The following is a 27,171-nucleotide window of genomic DNA, read 5'->3' on the forward strand; positions in this document are numbered from 1 at the left end:
TGCAGACCTCCAGATACTGCCTTACATACTACAGACCTCCAGATACTGCCTTACATACTGCAGACCTCCAGATACTGCATTACATACTACAGACCTCCAGATACTGCCTTACATACTACAGACCTCCAGATACTGCCTTACATACTGCAGACCTCTCTACACTGCCGTACATACTACAGACCTCCAGATACTGCCTTACACACTACAGACCTCCAGATACTGCCTTACACACTACAGACCTCCAGATACTGCCTTACACACTACAGACCTCCAGATACTGCATTACATACTACAGACCTCCAGATACTGCATTACATACTACAGACCTCCAGATACTGCATTACATACTACTGACCTCCAGATACTGCATTACATACTACTGACCTCCAGATACTGCATTACATACTACTGACCTCTCTACACTGCGTTACATACTACAGACCTCCAGATACTGCATTACATACTACAGACCTCCAGATACTGCATTACATACTACAGACCTCCAGATACTGCATTACATACTACAGACCTCCAGATACTGCATTACATACTACAGACCTCCAGATACTGCATTACATACTACTGACCTCCAGATACTGCATTACATACTACTGACCTCTCTACACTGCCTTACATACTACAGACCTCCAGATACTGCATTACATACTACTGACCTCCAGATACTGCCTTACATACTGCAGACCTCTCTACACTGCCTTACATACTACAGACCTCCAGATACTGCCTTACATACTACAGACCTCCAGATACTGCATTACATACTACAGACCTCCAGATACTGCCTTACATACTACAGACCTCCAGATACTGCATTACATACTACAGACCTCCAGATACTGCCTTACATACTACAGACCTCCAGATACTGCCATACATACCACTGACCTCCAGATACTGCCTTACATACTACAGACCTCCAAATACTGCTTTACATACTACAGACCTCCAGATACTGCCTTACATACTACAGACCTCCAGATACTGCATTACATACTACAGACCTCCAGATACTGCCTTACATACTACAGACCTCCAGATACTGCCATACATACCACTGACCTCCAGATACTGCCTTACATACTACAGACCTCCAAATACTGCTTTACATACTACAAACCTCCAGATACTGCCTTACATACTACAGACCTCCAAATACTGCTTTACATACTACAGACCTCCAGATACTGCATTACATACTACAGACCTCCAGATACTGCATTACATACTACAGACCTCTAGATACTGCATTACATACTACTGACCTCCAGATACTGCATTACATACTACTGACCTCCAGATACTGCATTACATACTACTGACCTCTCTACACTGCCTTACATACTACAGACCTCCAGATACTGCATTACATACTACTGACCTCCAGATACTGCCTTACATACTACAGACCTCCAGATACTGCATTACATACTACAGACCTCCAGATACTGCCTTACATACTACAGACCTCCAGATACTGCCTTACATACTACAGACCTCCAGATACTGCATTACATACTACAGACCTCCAGATACTGCATTACATACTACAGACCTCTAGATACTGCATTACATACTACAGACCTCCAGATACTGCATTACATACTACAGACCTCCAGATACTGCATTACATACTACTGATCTCTGCACACTGCCCTACATAATACTGACCTCTGTACACTGTCCTACATACTACTGATCTCTGTACACTGCCCTACATACTACTGACCTCTCTACACTGCCCCACATAATACTGACCTCTCTACACTGCCCCACATACTACTGACCTCTGTACACTACTCTACATACTACTGACCTCTGTACACTGCCCTACATACTACTGACCTCTCTACACTGCCCTACGTACTACTGACCTCTCTACACTGCCCTACATACTACTGACCTCTCTACACTGCCCTACATACTACTGACCTCTCTACACTGCCCTACGTACTACTGACCTCTCTACACTGCCCTACGTACTACTGACCTCTGTACACTGCCCTATATACTACTGACCTCTCTACACTGTCCTACATACTACTGACCTCTGTACACTGCCCTTCATACTACTGACCTCTGTACACTGCCCTTCATACTACTGACCTCTCTACACTGCCCTACATACTACTGACCTCTGTACACTGCCCTACATACTACTGACCTCTGTACACTGTCCTACATACTACTGACCTCTGTACACTGCCCTACATACTACTGACCTCTGTACACTGCCCTACATACTACTGACCTCTGTACACTGCCCTACATACTACTGACCTCTGTACACTGTCCTACATACTACTGACCTCTGTACACTGCCCTACATACTACTGACCTCTGTACACTGCCCTACATACTATGACTGCATCCATAAATATTCATATAATAGATATGATTCTTGTAGAACCACGCCCATTTTACATGAATTCCCTGCCTACAATTGCTTGCTGGATACAATGAAAAAAGGTGTCCTTGAAAACGTTTTGGAAATGTTGGCAACTATGTGTAACATGTCTTGCACCCCCCCCCCCCTCCCCCATGGCACTTCTCAGAAAGGGTTTCCTGATGGTGACAACAGCAAACAATGCCTCTGAAATGTGTGTTGAAATAATCACATAAAGTCTCCATTGGATGCTGGGGTGACAACGCAGGAACATATTTGAAAGGCAAGGGCAAAGTGTTGTCACCCCATACCAGGAAGTACCTGAATATGACAATACTTTAGTCAATATATCAGACAGATGAGCAATTTACCTGAACTCTTCCGGAGTGTGTAAAGCTGTGACAACATCCTACGTTTTCTCCTTCACCGACAATCAGCTGTGAAAGTATAAAAAGGGATCATTCCATTCCAGTTCATTTCTTAATCAAAAACTACATTTAGGGTTCATGTTGTCAGAATACTCAGAATTTATTCTAATTGTGCAGGCTCACCAATGAAGGAGTAAAGCAAAACTGCATGATTTACTGCCCCCTTCACTGCCACCACCTGCCCCCCCACACCCCGTGAATCCCCCCCCCTTTTTTTTATTTTTAAATAAACAATCCCTATGCATACACTTTTCTTTCTTGAAGTTTTCTTGCCCATCCAAAGACTTCAATGAACACGCAGCAGAAATGAATGTAGTACGTTTTTGAAGCGTTTTTTATGTGTTTTGCGGGGTTTTATTGCCAATAGGAATATATTGACTTTGAGGTCACTTTGGTGCAACTTTGATGAGACTTTGGATGGGTCCAACTTTGATGAGACTTTGGATGGGTGCAACTTTGATGAGACTTTGGATGGGTCCAACTTTGATGAGACTTTGGATGGGTCCAACTTTGATGAGACTTTGGATGGGTCCAACTTTGATGAGACTTTGGATGGGTCCAACTTTGATGAGACTTTGGATGGGTCCAACTTTGATGAGACTTTGGATGGGTCCAACTTTGATGAGACTTTGGATGGGTGCAACTTTGATGAGACTTTAGATGGGTGCAACTTTGATGAGACTTTGGATCGGTCCAACTTTGATGAGACTTTGGATGGGTGCAACTTTGATGAAACTTTGGATGAGTGCAAATTTGATGCCAACTTGTTTATGACAGTTCTGTTCACGTAGTCTAACTTTGGTGCAACTTTGATTCACTTTGGATGGGTCCAATTTGATGAGACTTTGGATGGGTCCAACTTTGATGAGACTTTGGATGGGTGCAACTTTGATGAGACTTTGGATGGGTGCAACTTTGATGAGACTTTGGATGGGTGCAAATTTGATGCCAACTTTTTTATGACAGTTCTGTTCATGTAGTCTGACTTTGGTGCGATTTGATTCACTTTGGATGGGTGCAACTTTGATGCCAATTTTCTGCTAGTAGGAAAGTATGAAAGTTGACTTTACACTATCTGGCACTCAAAGTCACATCCAAGTCGCACCCATCCAAAGTCACATCCAAGTCACACCCATCCAAAGTCACATCCAAGTCACACCCATCCACAGTCACATCCAAATCACACCCATCCAAAGTCACATCCAAGTCACACCCATCCAAAGTCACATCCAAATCACACCCATCCAAAGTCACATCCAAGTCACACCCATCCAAAGTCACATCCAAGTCACACCCATCCAAAGTCGCATCCAAGACTCACCCATCCAAAGTCGCATCCAAGTCGCACTCATCCAAAGTCAAATCCAAGTTGCAGCCATCCAAAGTCACATCCAAGTCATACCAATTCAAAGTTGAATCCAAGTCACATCCAAACCACACCCATCCAAAGTCGCATCAAAGTCGCACCCATCCAAAGTCTCATCCAAATCGCACCCATCCAAAGTTGCATTAAAGTCGCACCCATCCAAAGTCACATCTAAGTTGGTCTGGGCTCTGGCTTGTCCTTTCCAAAACTTCCATCTTCTTCTGGTGAAGCCATTCCTTCATTGATTTGGATGTATACTTTGGGTTGTTGTCATGCTGAAAGATGATGTTCCTCTACATGTTCAGCTTTCTAGCAGAAGCTTGAAGGTTTTGTGTCAGTATTGACTGGTATTTGGAACTGTTCATAATTCCTTCTACCTTGACTAAAGCCCTAATTCCAGTTCAAGAAAAACAGCCCCAAAGCATGATGCTGCCACCACCATGCTTCACTGTGGGTATGGTGTTCTTTTGGTGATGTGCAGTGTTGTTTTTGCACCAAACATATCTTCTGAACTTATGGCCAAAAAGTTCATCATTGGTTTCATAAGACCAGAACACATTTTACCACATGCTTTTGGGAGACTTCAGATGTGTTTTTACAAAATTTACCCGGGCTTGGATGTTTTTCTTCTTAAGAAAAGGCTTCCGTCTTGTCACTCTACCCCATAGCCCAGACATATGAAGAATATGGGAGATTGTTGTCACATGACCACACAGTCAGTACTTGTCAAATATTACTGCAGCTCCTTTAATATTGCTGTAGGCCTCTTGGCAGCCTCCCAGACCAGTTTTCTTCTCGACTTTTCATCAATTTTGGAGGGATGTCCAGTTCTTTGTAATGTCACTGTTGCACCATATTTTCACCACTTGATAACGACTGTCTTCACTGTGTTCCATGGTATTTCTAATGCCTTGGAAATTCTTTTGCACCCTTCTCCTGACTGATACCTTTTAACAAAGAGATCCCTCTGAAGCTTTTGAAGCTCTCTGCGGACCATGGATTTTGCTGTAAGATGCGACTAAGAAAATGTCAGGAAAGACCGACTAGAACAGCTGAACTTTATTTGGGGTTAATCAGAGGCACTTTAAATGATGGCAGGTGTATCCTGACTCCTATTTAACATGATTTTGAATGTGATTGATTAATTCTGAACACAGCTACATTCCCAGTTATAAGAGGGTGTGCACACTTATGCAATCACATTGTTAGTTTTTTTTGTTTAATTCCTCACTCCTAAAATATTTCAGTTTGTTTTTCAATTGAGTTGTACAGTTTATAGGTCACATTAAAAGGTGGAAAAAGTTGATCCCTATATAATGTGCATTTTGCACCAAAGGCACAGCAAGCAGGACTTTTTCTACAGCACTGCAGAAAAGCTTAGGTTGGAATGTAGCCGCACACAAGGACATTGAAAAAAAGTGGTTTGATTCCAATCAGTAAAAAAAACCACAGTGCACTTGAGAACCAGATTAGATTGAATTTGATGGACCGAGCATGAAAGGACAATGAGGGCACATGAACCCGCACCTGCTCCAGTTCCTCCACTTCTTCCCTATCAGCGCTGACTTCAGGTCTTTTCCCAGCTGGGACATTTTCGAAAACGGAACAATGATTTTGTGAGTCGTCAGTCTGGATCTGCCAATCTTGTCTCTCTGTCAAAAACAAATCACATGAAAGGATCTGGGATCACTGAAGTGAAATTGACTTGGAAATTAACCTGGACTAAGACTCTTCTAAGGTACCAACTATGCTATTGAATAATCAGACTTTGCATTTTAATCCAAAGTCCACTTTAATGTACACCTATATCTAAAATGTCAACATCATTATCACTGAAACACAACTGCTAACCCTTCCTGCCACTGCAGAACAATTTTCTAGCCAGGTGTCCATAAATTGAAGAATGAGACATAGGGCCACCTTTTGGATTCCTTCTCCTGGCCTCCATGAAGTGAGGACCTCAAAGCCCCTGGTGACATTCTGGGGAAAAGAAAATAATTTCTTCACTCCTATTCACAGCCTTTCCCAAAATTAAAAAAAAAAATGAAGAATCCTTGAAATAACTTTCTGGTCTCTGGGAACCCCTGCCAATTCCTTTTTTTGTCTTTTTTGGAGCCTGCAGTGCAGTGCTCAAAAACTAAATACCAAAAGTGAATAGTGCATAGTCCCCTGCCAAAGAAGAAAAACCCTTCCTTGACCCCCTATCTCCCCAACAGCCCCCCAGGGAATAAGGCTCCTGAAGAAAGTGAGGCACACTTAGGTCCACCTAGCCTAAAGGCCCGGCAAACCCTTCTACTCATGATCAGCCAAGACAACCAATGAGTACTAGGTAGGGGCTCTGCCAAAGAGAGACCACCTAATGCAAGGGGTGAGAAACCTAATGGAAAAATATTGAGAATGACATAAAAATCCAAATCCAGGCTTATTTTAAAATTTTTTAAAAGGTTCTTCTGCAGTTATCAGCAAACAGAAGATGCTATACAATAAGTCCTCAAAAACTATGTGCAGTCCAAGCCCTATAAGTCCAATCTTTAATTCAAATTCTTCTTGTGTTCAAAAAATTCCTCCGATAATATACCTCAAAAAGAAAAAAATATTCACATAGTGCATTATCTTTTTTTTAGCTAAATAAATAATAGTGACTTCATTCAAGTGAATACCCAATCACATTAATAATTCGTGAAAAAGTGGATCCCTTATGATTAAGTCGATGACGAAACACGTCAAGGGGAAGTGACGTTAAACACGCACACAAGAACCGGAAGTTGGCCGGCGGCCATCTTGGATGAGGGAAACGATCGTTTGATCTCCCCTGGGCACTTCCTCGATTACAGTAAACCACTTCTGAGTACTTTTTAAGCGTTTTTATGCTGGTAAAATGTGAGCATCCTGATTAAAGTTGATTTTAAGATTGATTCTGGCGGTATTATACTATTGTGTTTCCTATATATTTATATTTATATGGAATATGCCTGATGTGGATATATGGAGTTTCAAGGCTGGTGGATCCTGATGCTAATGTGAAGGCGGATTGTATTGGGTGGAGATCAATAGGAGGACTGTCTCCCACTTTCCTTTTGGAAAGATATTAAAAAAAAGCGTCTGTTTTCTGAATATTGGTAAGGGTATGCATTCCTTACTACACTTAGAAGTGTCACAGTGCTGGTTGGAATAGAGCACTGAAGAGTGATTCACATTCACAAGGGTTTTTTATTTTTTACTGTTTTGGCTTCACAGTTTTTTTCACTTTGTTCACTTTTTCACGAATTATTAATGTGATTGGGTATTCCCTTGAATGAAGTCACTATTATTTATTTAGCTAAAAAAAAGATAATGCACTATGTGAATATTTTTTCTTTTTGAGGTATATTATCAGAGGAATTTTTTGAACACGAGAAGAATTTGAATTAAAGATTGGACTTATAGGGCTTGGGCTGCACATAGTTTTTGAGGACTTATTGTATAGCATCTTCTGTTTGCTGATTTTTGTACATCTTTTGGGGTAAAGGTGTTGATGGTGCTGTGGGGAATTGGATTTATTTATTAAGAGAGTGTTTTTTGATTTTATTTCTTCTGCAGTTATGTCAATAAAAAGCCAGCTCTGGCTGAAATTCTTCCTCTCCAGCTCTGTCACGCACAGTAACAGCTTTCCACCACTAGATGTCCACAGTCTTAGTCATTCGGTGAAGACTAAAGGCATCCTTTAAGTCCAGAGTGTCATGGTCCCACCCCCGAGGAGGCATCACCTCAACGCCCTGCATTCACATGCAATGATGTGATTTTACTGTTCGAATAAGATTCTCAGAGGAAGGGGACCTTGCACATCACATGACAGGACTGAAGGCTTTCGGATAAGGCAAGTATAAATAAAAAAAAATAATAAATAAGCATAAAGGGGATTGAGGTGTAGTGGGGTGACTGTCAAGGTCCTACCTTTTCCCTGATGTTATGTTACTCCATGTGCTGGCGTCCATCTTGGATTCTGCTGTGCATGGTGGGAATCCTTTTATGCCTTCAGGTCCCTGTGGTCCATCCCCCAGAGGGGTGTGGCTGATGACATATAAGCCTGTGGCCCGCACATGCTCTTTGCACTTGTGTTTTGTGTCTTTGTGTTGCTATTACTCTGTTCTGACTCTCGTAACTCTCCTGGTATCTGATTCGGCTTGTGACTCGACTATTCTTTGTATTCTCTTTTGATCTGACCCTCTGTTGCTGAACCCGGCTCATGACCTGTGATTCTCGTCTGCTGTCCTGTACTGTTTTGTCCTGTTGTTGTTGACCCGGCTTGTCTGACTACTCTTTTGTCTCTTCCACCAGCTACACGCCATTGGCGGCGGCCATTACTGCAGCTGAGGTGTCTCGGGGGCCGCGACCTGGTTCCTGGCTGCGTCAAGTCCATCCCCACCATCAGGGGCCCTGGTGAAGGGCAGCCTGGGACTTAGACTCCGCGCCCTGAGGGACTTCGGTCTGTGGGTGGTGGTTGTCGTCAGCCAGTGCGTTACATTGTTAGGCCTGCCTGTCCGTTCCTCGGCCCCTGCCCTGACAGTGACTGGAAAGATGAGCCCAAAGTTGGTCTTTAACATATTACTGTGTATATAAAATTTTAGAGATTGGGTTTACATATACTTAAAACATTTTGCAAACCTCAGCTTTGCCTATCAACAATATTTCACCTCCAACCGCTGAACATGCTGCATATGCTCATTCAGAGACATCTTATGACACTTGGCAATTGACTGACCCTCCAATGACTTTACACGGCCACTACCCATAACTGGCAATATTTTTTTCAATGCTTTCATGCTACATCCGCAAAGTGCTTGATCAAACAACTGCTAGAATTAACCACAGAGGGGATGACACCAGGTAGGACACAAAGGCAGTGATGAATGTTTTACGCTCCTCTGAGATCTCCCCAACCCCCACCCCCGGGGCCCCCCTGCGTTCTAGCGCTGCTTGTTCCCTTCTGCCAAGATCCTCATAAAACTTTCATCCTTGCTTCAGCTCTTTTCGTGAAGACAAAGAGACATCTGGTCAGCGGTAGCCCTTCACAGTCGGATATGAATCAGGTATGAAAATAATATTCCTCTGAAGATTGAACGGGAGACAAAAAAAAAATCCTGCGGTCTTTAAATTTAGCTCTTCACATCAAACAATAAAAGGGAATCTTTCATTCAAATGAGGTGTACGGCGTCCCTGGAATAGAGACAATTCTGAAGCTTATTGCCTCAATCCCGATGCCTCACACCAACATCAATCGCTAATCGCCGGCTGAGCCGGTGATGGCTCTCTTCTTTCTCTTCATGTTGGCTGACGCTTTTATTTTCCTAGGTGCCCTCTTCACCTACTTTTCATGTGGAGCCTGATTCTCCTATAAGTGCACAAAGGCAGATAGAATACCTTTTTGGTAATCACCCCATGAGGCTTTACAGAAGGGGATAGAAAGAGGAACCCAAGAGAGATAGGCTCCTTCCGAGCTCATCGGTGAAACAAAGGGTTTGTTAAGGATCTTACAACAGTCATTTTTCTTTTACCGTGAAAGGAATCTTGTTCTTTAGTTTTAGAATATCTGTATAATTCTTTATACCCAACATGGGGTCCTGTTACAAAAAAAAAATAAAAAACACTTCTCTCCTACAGCAAAAACGTTTGGGGAAAAATTTAATTTCTAAGCCCACTGTGAAGAAGACAAAACAGCAGTTTCTGCAGTCCATCAAAATGGAATTTGTTTGCTGGGCTGGCAGGAAAAGTGGATGATGAACACTCCTAGGTTTATAGAACAGCAAAAAAGTTTTATTAAGGTGCAAAGCATGAAAAAAGTACCAAAATGGTTGTTCTCCCAGTTGCAAAAGGTAATGAACTGCTGTGTGGCCAGAAATAGAAAGAGCACCCAAAGAGACCCGAAGTGTCACCAACCTATACCTATAAAAGGTAAACATCTCTAGTTAAAGTGTGTAGGATGGGCTAATTAAACACAGGCGTATCGTATTTTGATTCAGGCTTTGGGCCTCCACTAACCTACCATGGACCCACACTCCCGTAAAGATCAACTACTCAAAAGAGTCCTCATAGCCATCTTACACACCTGACCACTAATTCGTGGGGGATTAGGTACAGAGAGCATACCCTAGTAACACTGGCCATTGGACTGGCTCTTCTCCTTCCCATATACAGTGCCGTGAAAAAGTATTTGCCCCCCCCCCCTTTTTTTTTTTTTTTTTGTGCATATTTGTCACACTTTAATTCATTTTAATATTACACAAAGATAACCTGAGTAAATACAAAATGCAGTTTTTAAATGATGATGTCATTTGTTAAGGGAAAAAAGCTGTCCAAACCTTCCTGGCCCTATGTGAAAAAATACTTGCCCCCCTTGCTAAATCATTAATGAACTGTGATTAACCACATTTTTTTGGAAAGCAGAGTTAAATCTCACTTGTCACACCCAGGCCCGATTACTGCCAGACCTGTTGAATCAAGAAATCAATTAAATAGAAGCTGTCTGACAAAGTGAAGCATGCTAATAGATCTCAAAAAGCAACCTATCATGCCTTCTAAGGCTTTGGGACTCCAGTGAACCACGGTGAGTGCCATTATCTACAAACAGAGGAAACTTGAACAGTGTTGAACCTTCCCAGGAATGGCCCCGGCTCACCATAATTATTTCAAGAGCACAGCAACTCATCCAGAAGGTCATAAAAGAACCCAGAACAATATTTAAAGAACTACAGGCCTCACTTGCCTCAGTTAAGGCCAACAATAAGAGACAGGGCAAAAATGGCCTCCATGGGAGATTTCCAAAGCGAAAGCCACTGCTGGTCAAAAAGAACACAAAGGCTCGTCTCACATTTCCCAAAAACATCTACATTATCCCCAAGACCTTTGGGCAAATATTCTGTGGACTGATGAGACAAAAGTTGAACTTTTTGGAAGGTGTGCAGTCCGTTACATCTGGCGTAAAACTAACACAGCATTTCTTACAAAGAATATCATACCAACAGTTAAACATGGTGGTGGAAGTGTGATGAACTGGGGCTACTTTGCAGCTTCAGGACCTGGATGACTTGTCATAACTGATGGAGCCATGAATTCTGTGCTCTACCAGAAAATCCTGAAGGAGGATATCCACCCATCAGTCCGTGACCTCAGGCTCATGCGCACTTGGGTTATGCAGCAGGAGAATGATCCGAAACACACCAGCAAGTACACCTCTAAATGCCTCAAAAAAAAAAAAAAAAGGTTTTGGAATGGCCAAGTCAAAGTCCAGGCTTATACCCGATTGAGATGCTGTGACATGACCTTAAACAGGCCGTTCATGCTGGAAAACCCTCCAATTTGGCAGAATTAAAACAATCCTGCAAAGAAGAGTGGGCCAAAAATTCTCCACAGCGATGTGAAAGACTCATTGCCAGTTATCTTAAATGTTTGATTGCAGTTGTTGCCGCCAAGGGTGGCACAACCAGGAATTAGGTTTAGGGGGTAACTACTTTTTCACATAGGGCCAGGCAGATGTGGACACCTTTTTTCCTTTAGCCTCCTCGGCGGTATGATTATTTCTGATTTTTTGTGCTGAAAGCTGTACCTTTTTTTTGCATGGAAATATATAGTTTTTTATTGTAGGCTGTAATTTTTAGGAATAACTCACTGAAATCTGTCCAGACAAGAGTCTAGTAAACATCCCGGGTAGGATAAAATTTGAAACACGAAATCATAAATTATAATTTAATAAATAATCATAAAAATATTAATATAATAATAAATTTAATTCAATAATATAATCAAACCAAAAACACTGAAATTTGAAATACAGAGACAAATTCGCACATTGCTGAGCAAAGTCGCAAAATCGTTTTCAGTGTCTGATGACGAATTTCCCCCATGAATCATTATCACTCAATTCTGCAAGTGGTTCTGATTTACTATCGCTGTTCTCTAGCCGGTCTAAAACCGCTTTTGACGTAAAAGGGACGCAGAAAGAACAGTCAAAATGCAGGCAGGGCACATGACAAAGCAGTAGGGACAAAATATATGTGAAATGCATTGAAGCAGCAATGTTTTACTATATAATAATCATTTTTAAAAAAATTAAATTTTTAAAAAATGTAAAATTTGCCGCCGGTTCCAGCGCCCGTACGTCCCGACGTCACAGGGACCGGAACAAGGAAGCCGGATGCCGGCATCGGCCGGAGGAGATGGCCGGGGACGCTGCAGGGGACACATCGTGGGAGCGAAAGACAAGGTAAGCGCTGCAGGGACTACCTGAGCAACGCCGCATGGTAAGCCCGAGTGTAGCTCGGGGTTACCACTCTTGGTACTGAAATTTTACCCCGAGCTACACTCGGGAATACCGCCAAGGAGGTTAATCAATGAAATCATAATTTTAAAACTGCATTTTGTATTTACTCAGGTTGTCTTTGTGTAATATTAAAACATTTTGATGATCATAATCATTTAAGTGTGACAAATATACAAAGAAAAAAAACAGGACAGGGGCAAATACTTTTCACAGCGCTGTATTCTTGCCCGATTTCTGGCTGAGCCTGGTGTATAATCACTCCTCTAAGTATAGACACAAAGTAAGGAAGAAGAGACAGGTCCAGGTTTTCTATTTTCTTGCATTTCACTGAAGCACTGGAAATATTATAGTCTGGTAAACTTTCAGTAATAAATAAATATAAGGAATGCGCTAAATAAATAAATAATACAAAATGAATGTGAAAAATAAAAAAAATAATAAAAAATTATTTAAAAAAATCACAAAAAATGTTCATAAATCAATAAATCAATTTAGGAACTGGATTGCTATATACGGTCCCAGAGCAAAAAGTGTTTGTGGTTAGTCCAATGATTTATTCAGCATTGAGCTCTGATGAGTGTTCCAATTTTCTCTGGTGGTGGATTCAACACAGTGTGGACATTATTTGAAGACTTTTTGAATATTTATTGATTTATGAACATTTTTTTATAATTTTTTTTTTTTTTTTCACATTCATTTTGTATTATTTATTTCTTTAGCGCATTCCTTATATTTATTTGTTTTGAGCAAAAAATTAATTTATGATTTTTTGAAGTGGAAATTTGCTGCTTTTGAGATTTAGGGTGTGGCGCTTTTCTAAAAATACTGAGAAACTTTCAGTAATATTCACCACAGTGTTCAACTTCTGTCCATTTTCAGGGTACTCTTGACCGAGTTTTTGCTCTCCCTAACGTCAGCCCACCTGGGGAAGACCATTATCTGGAGCTGGTATATCTGACCACAAAAAGGTCTCAAGCATTCTGATGGGGGCCATAACAGATACGATGCACTGCCTTTCTTTCAAGGCTCCACTCATTCCTCCACCCTTCCCTCCTCTATCTTGGGTGAATCTCATGGAGGAGAACTCAATGACCGTTAGGAAAGCAAACAAATGTTCTGAAAACAAAATTCTACTAGTATATCGTCAGCTTTAGATTTTTAATATAAACATTTTGGTAATATTATGATTATACTACAGGATTTATATAGCGCCAACAGTTTGCTCAGCACTTTAATACCCAGAATGCGCATCCACAGTTTTTCTTTCACACTCCACATTTGTGTTTTAATTTCCTGAAGCGAGGAGCAATCTTTGCAGTTGGTCATACCATTTTTCGTGTATTGTTGTTCTGCAGTTTCAGATGTTTTTGTACTTTGAACAATACAGTCTTTCCAGTACTTTCATGCACGCTTGACAAAACAATAACATGCGGAGCTAGAAGGAGCAGATGTTATCTAGTGGGCTGTAAACCAAAAACTAAAAAACAGCTTTAAATAATCTCAGGAGACTCTGCATGATCAGACAACGAAACCACAACTTTCTGCCTGCTGTTCTCCATTCCATGCATTCCAAGAAATGGCCTTAAAGCCGTATTAAACCCCTCAGCATTTTATAGCCTAACACATTGAGAACAATAAAATAAACATCCCAAGTAAACTATTTTGTAAAATTCTTACCCCAGCTCTTTCAGCTTAGAACCTTCAGTGCTGCTGGATCCTGCTCTCCTGGACTTCCAGTCTTAACAGGAAAGAGTTAAAGGAGAAGTAGGGCCAAAACTCTTTCGGGCCCTGGTTCTCCTATGGATTACATGAGTGCACTTAGTTCTGCACTCCTGTGACCTGGTTTCAGCTGACAGCGGGCTAAAGCCTGCTGTCAGCTGACGTCACAAAGCCAGTCTAGACTCTGGAAAGATCCTGACTTTATTGAGTGTCCTCATTGGTCAGATCCTGTGTGCTTTCTGTCCCATAAACAGTGGTCACCAGGACAGAAAGTGAGGGAAAGTCTCCACAATGGGCACAATGACAGCAATAAAAACTTAATGAAGGCTTAAAGTGGTTGTAAACAGGCCCGGAACTAGGGGTGTGCTGGGGTGGGCTGTGCCCCCCCAGATTTTAGTTGTGCTCCCCCTAGACTTCTGAGAGTCCATTCACAAATCCTTGAGACCTGATGGGGACAGTTGATGAAAGGGGGCACTCTGATGAGGCAATTGATGCAAGGGGACACTCTGGTGAGGACACCTGATGAAAGGAGGATCTCCGAGGAGAACTCCTGATAGAAGGAGGATCTCCGAGGAGAACTCCTGATAGAAGGAGGATCTCCGAGGAGAACTCCTAATAGAAGGAGGATCTCCGAGGAGAACTCCTGATAGAAGGAGGATCTCCGAGGATAACTCCGGATAGAAGGAGGATCTCCGAGGAGAACTCCTGATAGAAGGAGGATCTCCGAGGAGAACTCATGATAGAAGGAGGATCTCCGAGGAGAACTCCTGATAGAAGGAGGACCTCCGAAGAGAACTGCTGATAGAAGGAGAATCTCTGGAGGAGAACTCTCGATAGAAGGAGAATCTCCAAGGAAAACTTCTGATAGAAGGAGGATCTCTGAGAAAAACTCCCAATAGAAGGAGGACCTCTGAAGAGATCTCCTGATAGAAGGAGGATCTCTGAGAAGAACTCCAGATAGAAGGAGGAACTCTGAGAAGAACTCCTGATAGAAGGAGAGACTTTGTTTGGGACACTTGATATAAGGGGGCACAAGTTCTGTTTAATTACCCTAAAGTAATGACACCATTCCCAGTTCACTCCTGCACCACCTCTACACTACCTGTCAGATGTTACTTCCTGGTTATGACTCCGTGGTACAGATGTGTGCCGAGTGAACAGGGAATAGTGGTTCCATGCATTCCTGTCACACTACTGACATTACGCCCCTTGACTTTTTTTTACTGCACCCTTAGATCAGATACAGCCCTGATTGTAAACCCTTATATATCCAGTGAGGTGACAGGTCTCAAATGATACACAAAAATGAAACAAATCCTCCTACGTAAGTTGCACCTGTTTATTTATTTATATGTACTTATATAGCACTATCAATTTACGCAGCACTTTACATATATATTGTACATTCACATCAGTCCCTAACCCTCAATGAGTATACAATCTAAGGTCCCTAACTCACATTCATACATATACATACTAGGGCCAATTTAGACAGGAGCCAATTAATCTACCAAAATGTCTTTGGAGTGTGGGAGGAAACCGGAGCACCAGGAGGAAACCCACAGAGACACAGGGAGAACATTCAAACCTCAGGCAGGTGGTGCCGTAGTTGGGATTCGAACCAACAACCCTAGTGCTGCTACGCAGAAGTGCTAACCACTAAGCCCCTGTGCTGCCCACAGGGAAAAGTGTAGAAATTATCCACTTGTGGACTGTCAGTGGTTATACTGGGATGATGCCTGCAGCTTCAGGAATCATCCCGGTATTGTTTTATGCAGCTGGTGATCGGCTGTCTTGTAAAAGTAATCCTAGCAGCTAATTAGCCTCTGGATTGCTTTTACAAGCAGTGGGAGGGGACATTCCCTCTCCCCCCCTTCCCCGCAGCTCTCTCAGGCTCTCTGTGCGCAATATTAACCACTTGCCCTCCAGAGGATTTACCCCCCTTCCTGACCAGACCATTTTTTGCATTATGGCGCTGCGTTACTTTAACTGACAATTGCACGGTCATGCAACGCTGCACCCCAAGTTCTTCTTTTCCCACAAATAGAGCTTTCTTTCTGTGGTATTTGATCACCTGTGCGGTTTTTACTTTTTGCGCAAAAAAAAAGACGACAATTTTGAGGAAAAAAACAATATTTTGGACTTTTTGCTATTAAACAAGTCCAGAAAATTTTTTTAAAAAATCTAAATTTCTTCATACATTTAGGCCAAAATGTATTCTGCTCCATATATTTGCTAAAAAAAATCCCAATACACGTAAATTAATTGTTTTATTTGAACGTTATAGCGTTTACAAATGGCGGTATAGATACTGGGAATTTTTTTTCTACAAGTAATGGCGGCGATCAGCGACTTTTAGCGGGACTGCGGCGGACATTCTGACATTCGGGGGAACTGACTTGGTGTCACTAACATCCCCAGTGACACCAATACTGTGATCAGTGCTAAAAAAAAAAAAGCACTGACACTGTACTAATGACACTGGGCAGAAAGGGGTTAATATGAGGAGCACTCAAAGGGTTAACTATATGTACGGAGTGTCTTACTAAGGGGCGGGGGGGGTGTTCTTCATTGTAAGCACACTGATCTGGATGGCTGTACTGTGCGCAGCCATCCCGAGCAGTGTGCCCGAGCTGACAGGGAGGAAGACTGTTTGTAAACAAAACAGTCTTCCACCCCATCGGAGATGCTCGGTAATCACCGGACCCCGGCGGGCAATTACCGTCCGGGGCCCGGTGATTGACAGCCGCGGCCACGAATGGCGGTGCGGGTAGGGCGCGCACCCCTACCCGGAAATGCAAAATCGCGTATAAATACACGTGATTTTGCGCACCTGTGCTGCCCTGTAGCAGTATTTCTGCTATAGAGTGGTCGGGAAGCAGTTAAAGAGTGACATGTTTGGTATCTATTTACTTGGTGTAACATCTTTTATATTATAGCAAACATTTAGGTATTATATTGTGTTTTTGTGCATTAAAATTCAAGAGTGTATTTTTTTCCCCAAAAAATTGCACTTGAAAAACATCTGCGCAAATACCGTGTGACATTGTAATGACCACCCTTTTATTCTCTAGATCAGGGGCGGACTGACCATTTGGAAACTCGGGCACTGCCCGAGGGCCCAGGGTCAGTAGGGGGCCCCATGAGATGCCCCTGGTACCTTTTTCATAGGCTTTTTTTAGTTTTGGCAAGGACACAGGGGCCCCATGATCCCCTATTGCCCGGGGGCCCCATGAGTTATCAGTCCGCCCCTGCTCTAGATAGATATATATATATATACATACAGTATATATATATATACATACAGTATATATATATATATATATATATATATATATATATATATATATACACATACACATACACACACACATACAATGCTTGGAAGTTCTAAGTCATTTTCTAGCAAAAAAAATTACTGATTTTTACTTTTTAGAAAAAAGTGTCAGAAAAGGCCTGGTCTTAAATTGGTTTAGAGCTTACCTGAGCTGTCAGTAAAAAGGGGACAGAGACCTGAAATTACACTCTACAGAGCTCAGTGAGGAGAGCTCTAAGAGCTGATTGGAAAAAGAGACACACCCACCTTCACACAGCTCACAGGAACAGAGCTGAGGCTGTCAATCAGAGGCTGCATGCTGGAGCTCCCTCTCCTGTCACCATTTTTCTCTTGGTGTCAGGAAAACTTGTCAGAAGAAATTCATTCTGATAGCAGAGGAATGCATCAACAGACACTTAGTGCTCCGGATTGAGACAAGTACACACTATAGAGGGATATGCTTTGTTCATATATCATGTCTGAGATTTACAACCACTTTAATGCCATTGGTTCATACAAACATTTGCTGGAGCTCCCTCCCCTGTCACCATTTTTCTCTTGGTGTCAGGAATACTTGTCAGAAGAAATTCATTCTGATAGCAGAGGAATGCATCAACAGACACATAGTGCTCCGGATTGAGACAAGTACACACTATAGAGGGATATGCTTGGTTCATATATCATGTCTGAGATTTACAACCACTTTAATGCCATTGGTTCATACAAACATTTCGGAATAGCCTTCTACTCACCGCTGATTGTGAATGGGTGCACCATACATATGAGCCTATACTATCTTGGCTAAATTTTGCTTTGTCATTTCTTTTATTTTTCTCTCCCCACTCTAGCCCATAAAAAAAAAAATGGCTGCAATTTACCGCCATTAAATGATATCAACTATCAGTGTGATGTGAGTGAAGCTCACCTTGGGGAAGATAGGTGAATGCTGTTAGGAAGTCTTCATACGTCTGCTCTGGGATGCCGACAAACCTATTAAGGACAGTACAGGCCATCTCCTCTTCTGTCACCGCAGGGCATTCGTCACAAGAACTCGGCATAGCGCCAACTCCAGGCCTAAACAAGAATAAAATAGTTCATTTCTATAACAAATCGTATCTTCGCAAACATCAAGATTTGTGCAAACTGCAGCAAAAAAAAAAAAAAAAAGTAATAGCTGTTGTCAATAGCATTCTGTTAGGTTTGTCACCAATGAAGCATAGGAGATACGTCTTGTACAGGGGCGGACTGACCATTTGGAAAATTGGGCAGTGCCCGAGGGCCCGGGGTCAGTAGGGGGCCCCATGAGACGCCCCTGGTACCTTTTTCATAGGCTTTTTTGAGTTTGGGCAAGGACACAGGGGCCCCATGATCCCCTACTGCCCGGGGGCCCCATGAGTTGTCAGTCTGCCCCTGGTCTTGTAACAAGAGATACAATGTAACATTTCTAGGGAACACAAATGTAACAAAACTTGCTAATACCCTCCTCAGCTCCTTCTGCTGGCCATAATGAGGTACTACTGCTCATGATGACATTTGTTCAGAACAGAAAATATCCCAAAGAACATTCCTTTTTTTCTCTATTTGCACAGAACGAAGGTATATGCAGATTTACTGCGTGAATGGCTATTTGAATCTTTTATACACAGACCCCTACGTGTCCTTTAGTTAGGGCTTATATCTACTTTAACCACTTCCAGTCCGGACACTTTCACCCCCTTCCTGTCCAGGACAATTTTCAGCTTTCAGCGCTATCACACTTTGAATGACAATTGTGCGGTCATGCAACACTGTAACCATATGAATTTTTTAGCATTTTGTGAGACAGATAACACTTTATTTTGGTGGTATTTATTCAGCACTGGGATTTTTATTTTTTTGCTACATAAATGAAAAAGTCCAAAAATTTAGAAAAAAGTGTTTTTCATAAAACATTTTTCAAATAAATTATCTTTCTTCATACATATTGGCCAAAATGTATTCAGCTATTTTGTTAGTAAAAAAAAAAAAAACAAATTAGTTTATTACCAAAAATTATAATTTTTCTTTTTACATTTTTATAACTTTTTTATATTATTATTTATGGTTTTTTTTTTTTAACATACTGTCACCCTAGCAGTACAGTGTCACCATAGTGACACTGTACTACTTGTGGGGGGTGATGAAGATTTTTTTTTTTTTACACTGATTGCTTTTACAACCTTTATGGGTGTAAAAGCAATCATTTCTCTTTCTCTCTGGCTGCATTCCTGCAGCCATTGAGAAATACTCTGAGAGCTGTGATTGGTCACAGCTTGTCACATGGTACAAGGCTGTTGTGAATAGCCTTGTACCATGTGACCTCTGTGATCATTCACAGATTTCACAGGTAGTAAGCAATGATGTCAGAAGTGACATCTTGTTTACTACTCTTCATGTGATCACTGATTGGCCAATCAGTGATCACATGGTAGGGACCTCACACAGAGGTCCCGTACAGTGTTCGGTGTTCCTCTGTGTCTGGATCGCGGTGACGCGCGCTCCCTGGGAGTGCGTGCAGGCAGTGATTGCAGGGGCCATTTATAAACGGCCACCCGCTTCGGCAGTGCTCCCGTCTGGCTGTCTATATACATGGGCCGGACGGGAAGTGGCTAAGCATGTGATCTGGGGATCTATATCTATGTCCGATTAAATATCAGAAATATTGGACAGCTAGGATATCCCTGCTTCTTGTACATCAAGGTTTAAAGAGGTCCAACCCCAAAAATGTCATATATTGCAGCTTACCAATCATTAGATGTGGTCAGGACCGTGGATAAGGGGGTACAACCAATCCTCTTGTACGGGGCCAGGCCAGAAGGGGGGCCCAAGTAGCTGGGCGAATCAGATGTGGGCAGGAAGGGTGATCGGCACAGTGTGCATGCGAGGGTGGGGGCAATTACTGGAACCGATCCCCTGTATGGTTCTCTCTGCAGCAGCTGAGAGTCGGCTTCTTCTCCTCTCCTTCTCGCTGGTCTTCAGCTGCTGCATAAGGAGCCATACAGGGGATCAGTTCCAGTAATTGACACCCCCCCCCACCACACCCATCACCCTCCCGGTGCACCAGAGGTTTCCCACTTCAGGATGGAGAGTGGAGGAAGGTTGCAGTAAATATGTCACATTTACCAGCCCCTTCCTTTCCTGAATGAACACAATGAGTGATCGGTACCGATCACTCACTGTGTTCATTTATAACTAAAGCATAGTAAACTGTGTTCATTGGGGGGGAGTTTTCAGAAAAGGGGGGGGTGTATGGGGCCCCGTGGTTTCTAACGGCAGCCCTGGATGTGGTAGCTGCATTCATCTTTTTTTTTAGGATTTTTTTATCCTCCTGGTGATCTGGCCAGTGACACACCTCCTGTGTTAGAGCACCCCCACTCTGGATGAAGGAGCACAGAGAACACAGCAGACAGCAGCATTGTCAGTCTGGGGGTAGGGGAGTGTTAGATGTACTAGCAGATTTAGATACACTAACAACTTGAAGCAAAACTCCAGCTAATACTTTATATGCAGTTATAGCAATATTTATTTTTTTTCATTTGGGATAAAGGTTTTACATAAATAAATAAAAGTTGACACCTGTCAGTGGTAAATGGTTTGTCTCAACACTCTAACTGATACATCTACAGGACAGCTTGTTCTTTTGAAAATTAACAGATTTATTGGCTGGATTACCAAATAAAAATAGAAGAAAGAAAGCCTAAAAAAAAACAACTAATGCAGCCATCACATCTAAGAATTGATAAGCTGTAATATAATATGTTTGCTTCACTCGCCCTCCTGAGGATTTACCCCCCTTCCTGACCAGGCCATTTTTTGGCAATACGGCGCTGCGTTACTTTAACTGACAATTGCACGGTCATGCAACGCTGCACCCAAATTAAATTTACGTCCTTTTTTCCAGCAAATAGAGCTTTCTTTTGGTGGTATTTGATCGCCTGTGCGGTTTTAATTCTTTTGCGCAATTAACAAAAAAAACCAACAATTTTGAAAAAAAAAAAAACAATATTTTTGACTTTTTGCTATTAAGCATATTCAGTAAAAAAAGTTTAAAAAATCAAATTTCGTCATAATTTTAGACCAAAATGTATTCTGCTCCATGTCTTTGCTAAAAAAAAAATCCCAATACGTGTAAATTAATTGGTTTATGTGAAAGTTATAGCGTCTACAAATGGCGGTACATATGCTGGAATTTTTTTCTATTTTTACTAGTAATGGAGGCGATCAGCGACTTATAGCGGGACAGCAGCGGGCATTCTGACACGGGGGGGAACTGACTTGGTGTCACTGACATCCCCAGTGACACCAATACAGTGATCAGTGCTAATAAAAATCAATGGCACTGTACTAATGGCACTGGGCAGAAAGGGGTTAACGTGGGGTGATCAAAGGGTTAACTGTGTGCTTTACTATGCAAGCACACTGCTTTGTATGACGGTGATATGCAGAGCAACACAAAGCAGTGCGCAAGAGCTGACAGCGGAGAGATCTGTATTGTTTACATACAGGTCTCTCCCCCGTCAATAATACTCAGAGATCGCCGGGTGCCTGCAGGGAATCACTGGTTGGGAGCCGGTGATTGACAGCTGAGGCCGCAAATGGTGGTGCGGGTAGGGCGTGCGCGCCCCCTACCTGGAACTGCAAAATCACATATATATACACGTGATTTTGCGCAATCGTGCCGCCCTGTAGCAGTATTTCTGTTACAGTTGATGTTTTACACTAACTGGGCAGCACAGTGGCTAAATGGTTAGCACTTCTGCCTGGCAGTACTAGCATTGTTGGTTCGAATCCCAGTCACGGCACCACCTGCCTGGAGTTTGCATGTTCTCCCTGTGCCTGCGTGGGTTTCCTCCAGGTACTCCGGTTTCCTCTCACGCTCCAAAGACATGCTGGTAGGTGAATTGGCTCCTGTCTAAATTGGCCCCTAGTATGTGTATGTATGAATGTGAGTTAGGGACCTTAGATTGTACACCCCTTGAGGGTTAGGGACTGATGTGAATGTACAATATATATGTAAAGCGCTGTTTAAATTGACTGCAATATATAAGTACCTGAAATAAATAATAAATAAATAATACACTAACAAAGGTTTACTTCCCTTATCCCAAAAACAAAAAAGTGTTTTCCTTCTGTCCAAGCATCCTCCAGCCATTGCAGGCCTCTACTGCCCCCATGGGCTTCGACACGCAGACCGCACTAACCGCAGATGTTTGGTGGTTATTATGTAAATTTTGGTGTTTTAAGGAAGGAAATGTGTGTTTTTATTTCTCTTGTTTTTCAAGTTTCGGTTCATGGCGGTTAACACAACATGTCTGTGGCTGCAGACACACAGGGCTCACTTTGATGTTGTTTGACTGCTGTAGCAAAAACAGCACCGAAGGTTCAAAATAAGCCTTGTCACCGTTTATAAGGTTCCAAATTTTCACTCATTAAAAGAAAAGAAAAACGGACACCTTCCTCATGATTGTCATTTTTTTTAACCACTTCAGCTTTGGAAGATTCTATCCCTTTCATGACCAGGCCATTTATTTTTTTTTGCTCTTCGGCACTGAGCTACTTTAAAGTGTTACTAAACCGACAACAGTAAAATCAGTCTGTAGATGCAGTAAAGCATGCTTGTTATACTCACTGTGGAACCTAAGGGGTTAATCCTCTGCATTGTGTACAAAGGCTGTTTGATCCTGGCTTCTCTAATCCTCCCCTTCTTTCAATGCCCACAGCACACAGTTAACCCTTTGATCACCCCAAATGTTAACCCCTTCCTGCCCAGAGCCATTAGTTCAGTGTCAGTGCTTCTTATTAGCACTGATCACTGTATTGGTGTCACTGGGGATGTCAGTGACACCAAGTCAGTTCCCCCCCAGTGTCAGAATGCCCACTGCAGTCCCGCTATAAGTTGCTGATCACCGCCATTACTATAAAAAAAAATCCAGTATACTAACTGCCATTTGTAGACGCTAAACCTTTCACCAATTAATTTACACGTATTGGGATTTTTTTTTTAGCAGACATGGAGCAAAATATATTTTGGCCTAAATTTATGATGAAATTTGAGATTTTACATTTTTTTACTGGACAAAAAAAACGTACAGGCGATTGAATACCACCGAAAGAAAGCTCCATTGGTGGGAAAAAAAGGACATGAATTTCATTTATGTATAGGGTTGCATGACCGCGCAATTGTCAGTTAAAGTAACGCAGCGCCGTATCGCAAAAAATGGCCTGGTCGGGGGGGGGGTAAATCCTCTGGAGGGTCACTGTACTAATGGCTGGGAAGGGGTTAACACAGGGGTGGGCAAACTTTTTGACTTGAGGGCCGCAATGGGTTCATATATTGGACCCGGGGGCCGGACCAAGAGTAGATGAATGATGTGTATGTGTCATCCATAGTAAGTATAGTAATATTCCCCCATAGTAAGCATAGTAATTCATCCCCCATATAGTAATTCATCCCCCATAGTAATTCATCCCCCATATAGTAATTCATCCCCCCTATAGTAATTCATCCCCCAAATAGTAATTCATCCCCCATAGTAATTCATCCCCCATATAGTAATTCATCCCCCATAGTAATTCATCCCCCATATAGTAATTCATCCCCCATAGTAATTCATCCCCCATATAGTAATTCATCCCCCATAGTAATTCATTCACTTACCTTTGCTCCGCGCGTTCCTCTCGCCGTGTTCCCGCGCCGTTCCGGTCTTCAGGGCGGACTGTGAGAGGAGCCTAGCTCCCCTCCCCTCACGTTCATCACGCTGCCCCGCCTACACACATCCTGACAGCATCACGCTCCACGGGCCGGATTAAAAGGTCCGCCGGGCCGTATACGGCCCGCGGGCCATAGTTTGCCCATTGCTGGGTTAACATCTAGGGAGATCAAGGGGTTAAACATGTGCCCAACTATGTGTAAAGTGTGCTGATTTTACTACTAGATCTCTCAGTTTCTCATTGCTGCTTTGCAGGGCAGAGCGTTCCCGGTGTACAGTGCCCTGTGTTGTTTACCAACACAGAGCTCTGGGCTGTGATTGCACACAGCCATCAGCCGATCAGTAATGATTCATGGTGGGGAGTTGCTGGCAGGCTCCTGCTGTGTGCAATCATGTCAGGTGCCGGGGAGGGGGGGATGCACGCATCGAAAACCTGAAGGCAGGCAGCGGCGGGTACATTGCTTTGCCTGTCCGCAGTACATTGCAGGTGGGTGGAAACTGGTTAATATATACCTACAGTAATAAAGACCTCAGGCCCATGTCATTTTTAGCTCCCATACAATCATGTATCTACGATTGGGACCTAATTGAGGGGCGGTAACACCCTGCAGATGAGACGTATTTTTACCCAAGAAAATGCTCCCCCTTTAGCAGCAGAGGCAGTGTCCGGGGGCATACCCATGCCATGGCTGCGGTGCTTTGCTGCCCCAGTAGGAATTCTGCCCCCCTGTCGTGAGTTGGCGAACAAAACCCCATTCAACTGAATGGAGCTGCTCTGCTAGCGCCCAGCAACCTTGTGCAGTGCAGGCAGTTGCGTCATCCTAGTGCGGGATCCAAAGGGTCAAACCAGGCAGCGAGAAGGCGATACAAGTGGTTGTAAAGGCTCAAGGTTTTTTTGCCTTCATGCATTCAATGCATGAAGGTAAAAAGCCTTTGGTGTGCAGCAGCTCCCCCCCCCCCCAATATTTTCCTGAGCCTCATCTTGAACGTGATGTGCATGAGAGCAGCTGCTCTCCCGGGTCTCTCCCTCCTCATTGACTGAGACTGCAGTAGGAGCCATTGGCTCTCACTACTGTCAATCACAGCCAGTGAGCCAATGAGGAGATAGAGAGGGTGAGGCCAAGCCGCACTCCATGTGTGCATGGATACGCAGCAGCTCAGGAGCAAGCCTTCTTAGGTGCTCCCTTAGCAAGCTGCTTGCTATGGGGGCACTCAGCAGGAAGGAAATGCTCAGGAGCGCTGGCGGGGGAGCCGAGGAAGATCGGGGTTGCTCTGTGCAAAACCACTACACAGTGTAGACAAGTAAAACTTGTTTGTTATTTAAAAAAATAAAAATTGCCTTTAATATCACTTTAACCACTTGCCGCCCTGCCACTGTAGAAATACGGCGCCAGGGCGGCACTGGCAGGTAAAACCACGTTTTAAAACGTGTGTTTTGTAAACTAATAGGGGGCGCGCGCGAGGCCTATCTGTTCCGCCGATCACCGCAGCGGATGTCAGTCGCCGGGTCACAGCCGGTCCTTAGCGGCTGTTTCCCGGCGATCGGCGGTAAACAGTGACAGACAGCACAGCTGAAGTAGCTGTGCTGTCTGTCACTTCCTTGTCAGCTCCAGGACGAGCTGATCAAGAAAGAAGAGTTTCTCTCTCGATCAGCCTTGTCCCGTCCAGTACACCCCCCGCCCCCTAGTAAAACACTCCCCCTCACACAGATAACCCTTCCTTGCAAAATAAAGTTAACCCCTTCCTCCCCATTGCCATTAGTACAGTGTCAGTGTTTTTCTTTTTACACTGATCACTGTATTGGTGTCACTGGGGATGTCAGTGACCCCAAGTCAGTACCCCCCAATGTCAGAATGTCCGCCGCAGTCCCGCCATAAGTTGCTGGTCGCTGCCATAAGTCGCTGATCGCCGCCATTATTAGTATAAAAAAAAACCTAAAAATCCCAGTATCTTTCCCGCCATTTGTAAACGCTATAACTTTCACGTAAACCAATTAATTTACACGTATTGGTTTTTTTTTTTTAGCAAAGACATGTCGCGGAATGCATTTTGGCCGAAATTTATGACTAAATTTGATTTTTGCATTTTTTTTTACTGGACATGTTTTATAGCAAAAAATCCAAAATATTGTTTTTTTTCCTCAAAACTTGTCAGCCTTTTTTTTATAGCGCAAAAAATAAAAACCGCACAGGCGATCAAATACCACCAAAAGAAAGCTCAATCTGTGGGGAAAAAAAGGATGTAAATTTCATTTATGTACCATATTGCATGACCGCGCAATTGTCCGTTAAACTAGCGCAGGGCTGTATAGCAGAAAAATGGCGTAAATTGCAGTATCTATACCATAGTTTGTAGACGCTATAACTTCCACACAAAGCAATCAATATACACTTATTGGGATTTTTTTTACCAAAAACATGTAGCAGAATACATTTTGGCCTAAATTTATAACCAACTTTGAGTTTACTATATATTTTTTATAGCTGAAAGTAAAAAATATTGTTTTTCTTCGAAATTTTTGGCCTTTTTTTGTTTATAGCGTGAAAAATAAAAAGCGCACAGATGATCAAATACCACCGAAAGAAAGCTCTATTTTTGTGAAAAAAAGGACGTAAATTTCGTTTGGGTGCAGCATTGCATGACCGCGCAATTATCAGTTGAATTAGTGCAGCGCCGAGTAGCAAAAAGAGGCCTGGTCATTAAGGGGGGTAAATCCTCTGGAGCTCAAGTGGTTAATATTTCAGGTGCTCCTTGTGTGGAAGCAGTGGTCTCTCTGCAAAGGTCCGACGCACCCCCTGCTACGTCAGAACTATCACTCTCCAATCAGAATGAGCTTTGCAGACTTACTGTATATATGCCAGACCTCTGCAGAGTGACCACAAAGAGGGGTAGACCAGGGCCGGCACCCCAAGGG

At 42.8% G+C, this 27,171-nt stretch overlaps 1 protein-coding gene across 2 annotated transcripts in view; it reads right to left on the minus strand.

The window, feature by feature from the left end:
- The window catches only part of IFTAP (intraflagellar transport associated protein), a 68,584-nt gene that overhangs the window by 30,025 nt on the left and 11,388 nt on the right, over positions 1–27,171 (minus strand). For both annotated transcript variants that reach the window (XM_089677337.1, XM_089677338.1), the window contains exons 2-4: positions 18,455–18,603; positions 5,726–5,850; positions 2,776–2,841 (exon numbers count right to left, since the gene is read on the minus strand). In XM_089677337.1, coding sequence (XP_089533463.1) covers positions 2,776–2,841; positions 5,726–5,850; positions 18,455–18,587 — 324 coding nt within the window. In that variant the 5' untranslated portion in view covers positions 18,588–18,603. The remainder of the gene's footprint in view (positions 1–2,775; positions 2,842–5,725; positions 5,851–18,454; positions 18,604–27,171) is intronic.

The sequence above is a fragment of the Staurois parvus genome, unplaced genomic scaffold, assembly GCF_062004578.1.
Source record: "Staurois parvus isolate SC_StPar_1 unplaced genomic scaffold, SC_StPar_1.0 ptg000184l, whole genome shotgun sequence".
NCBI lineage: Eukaryota > Metazoa > Chordata > Amphibia > Anura > Ranidae > Staurois > Staurois parvus.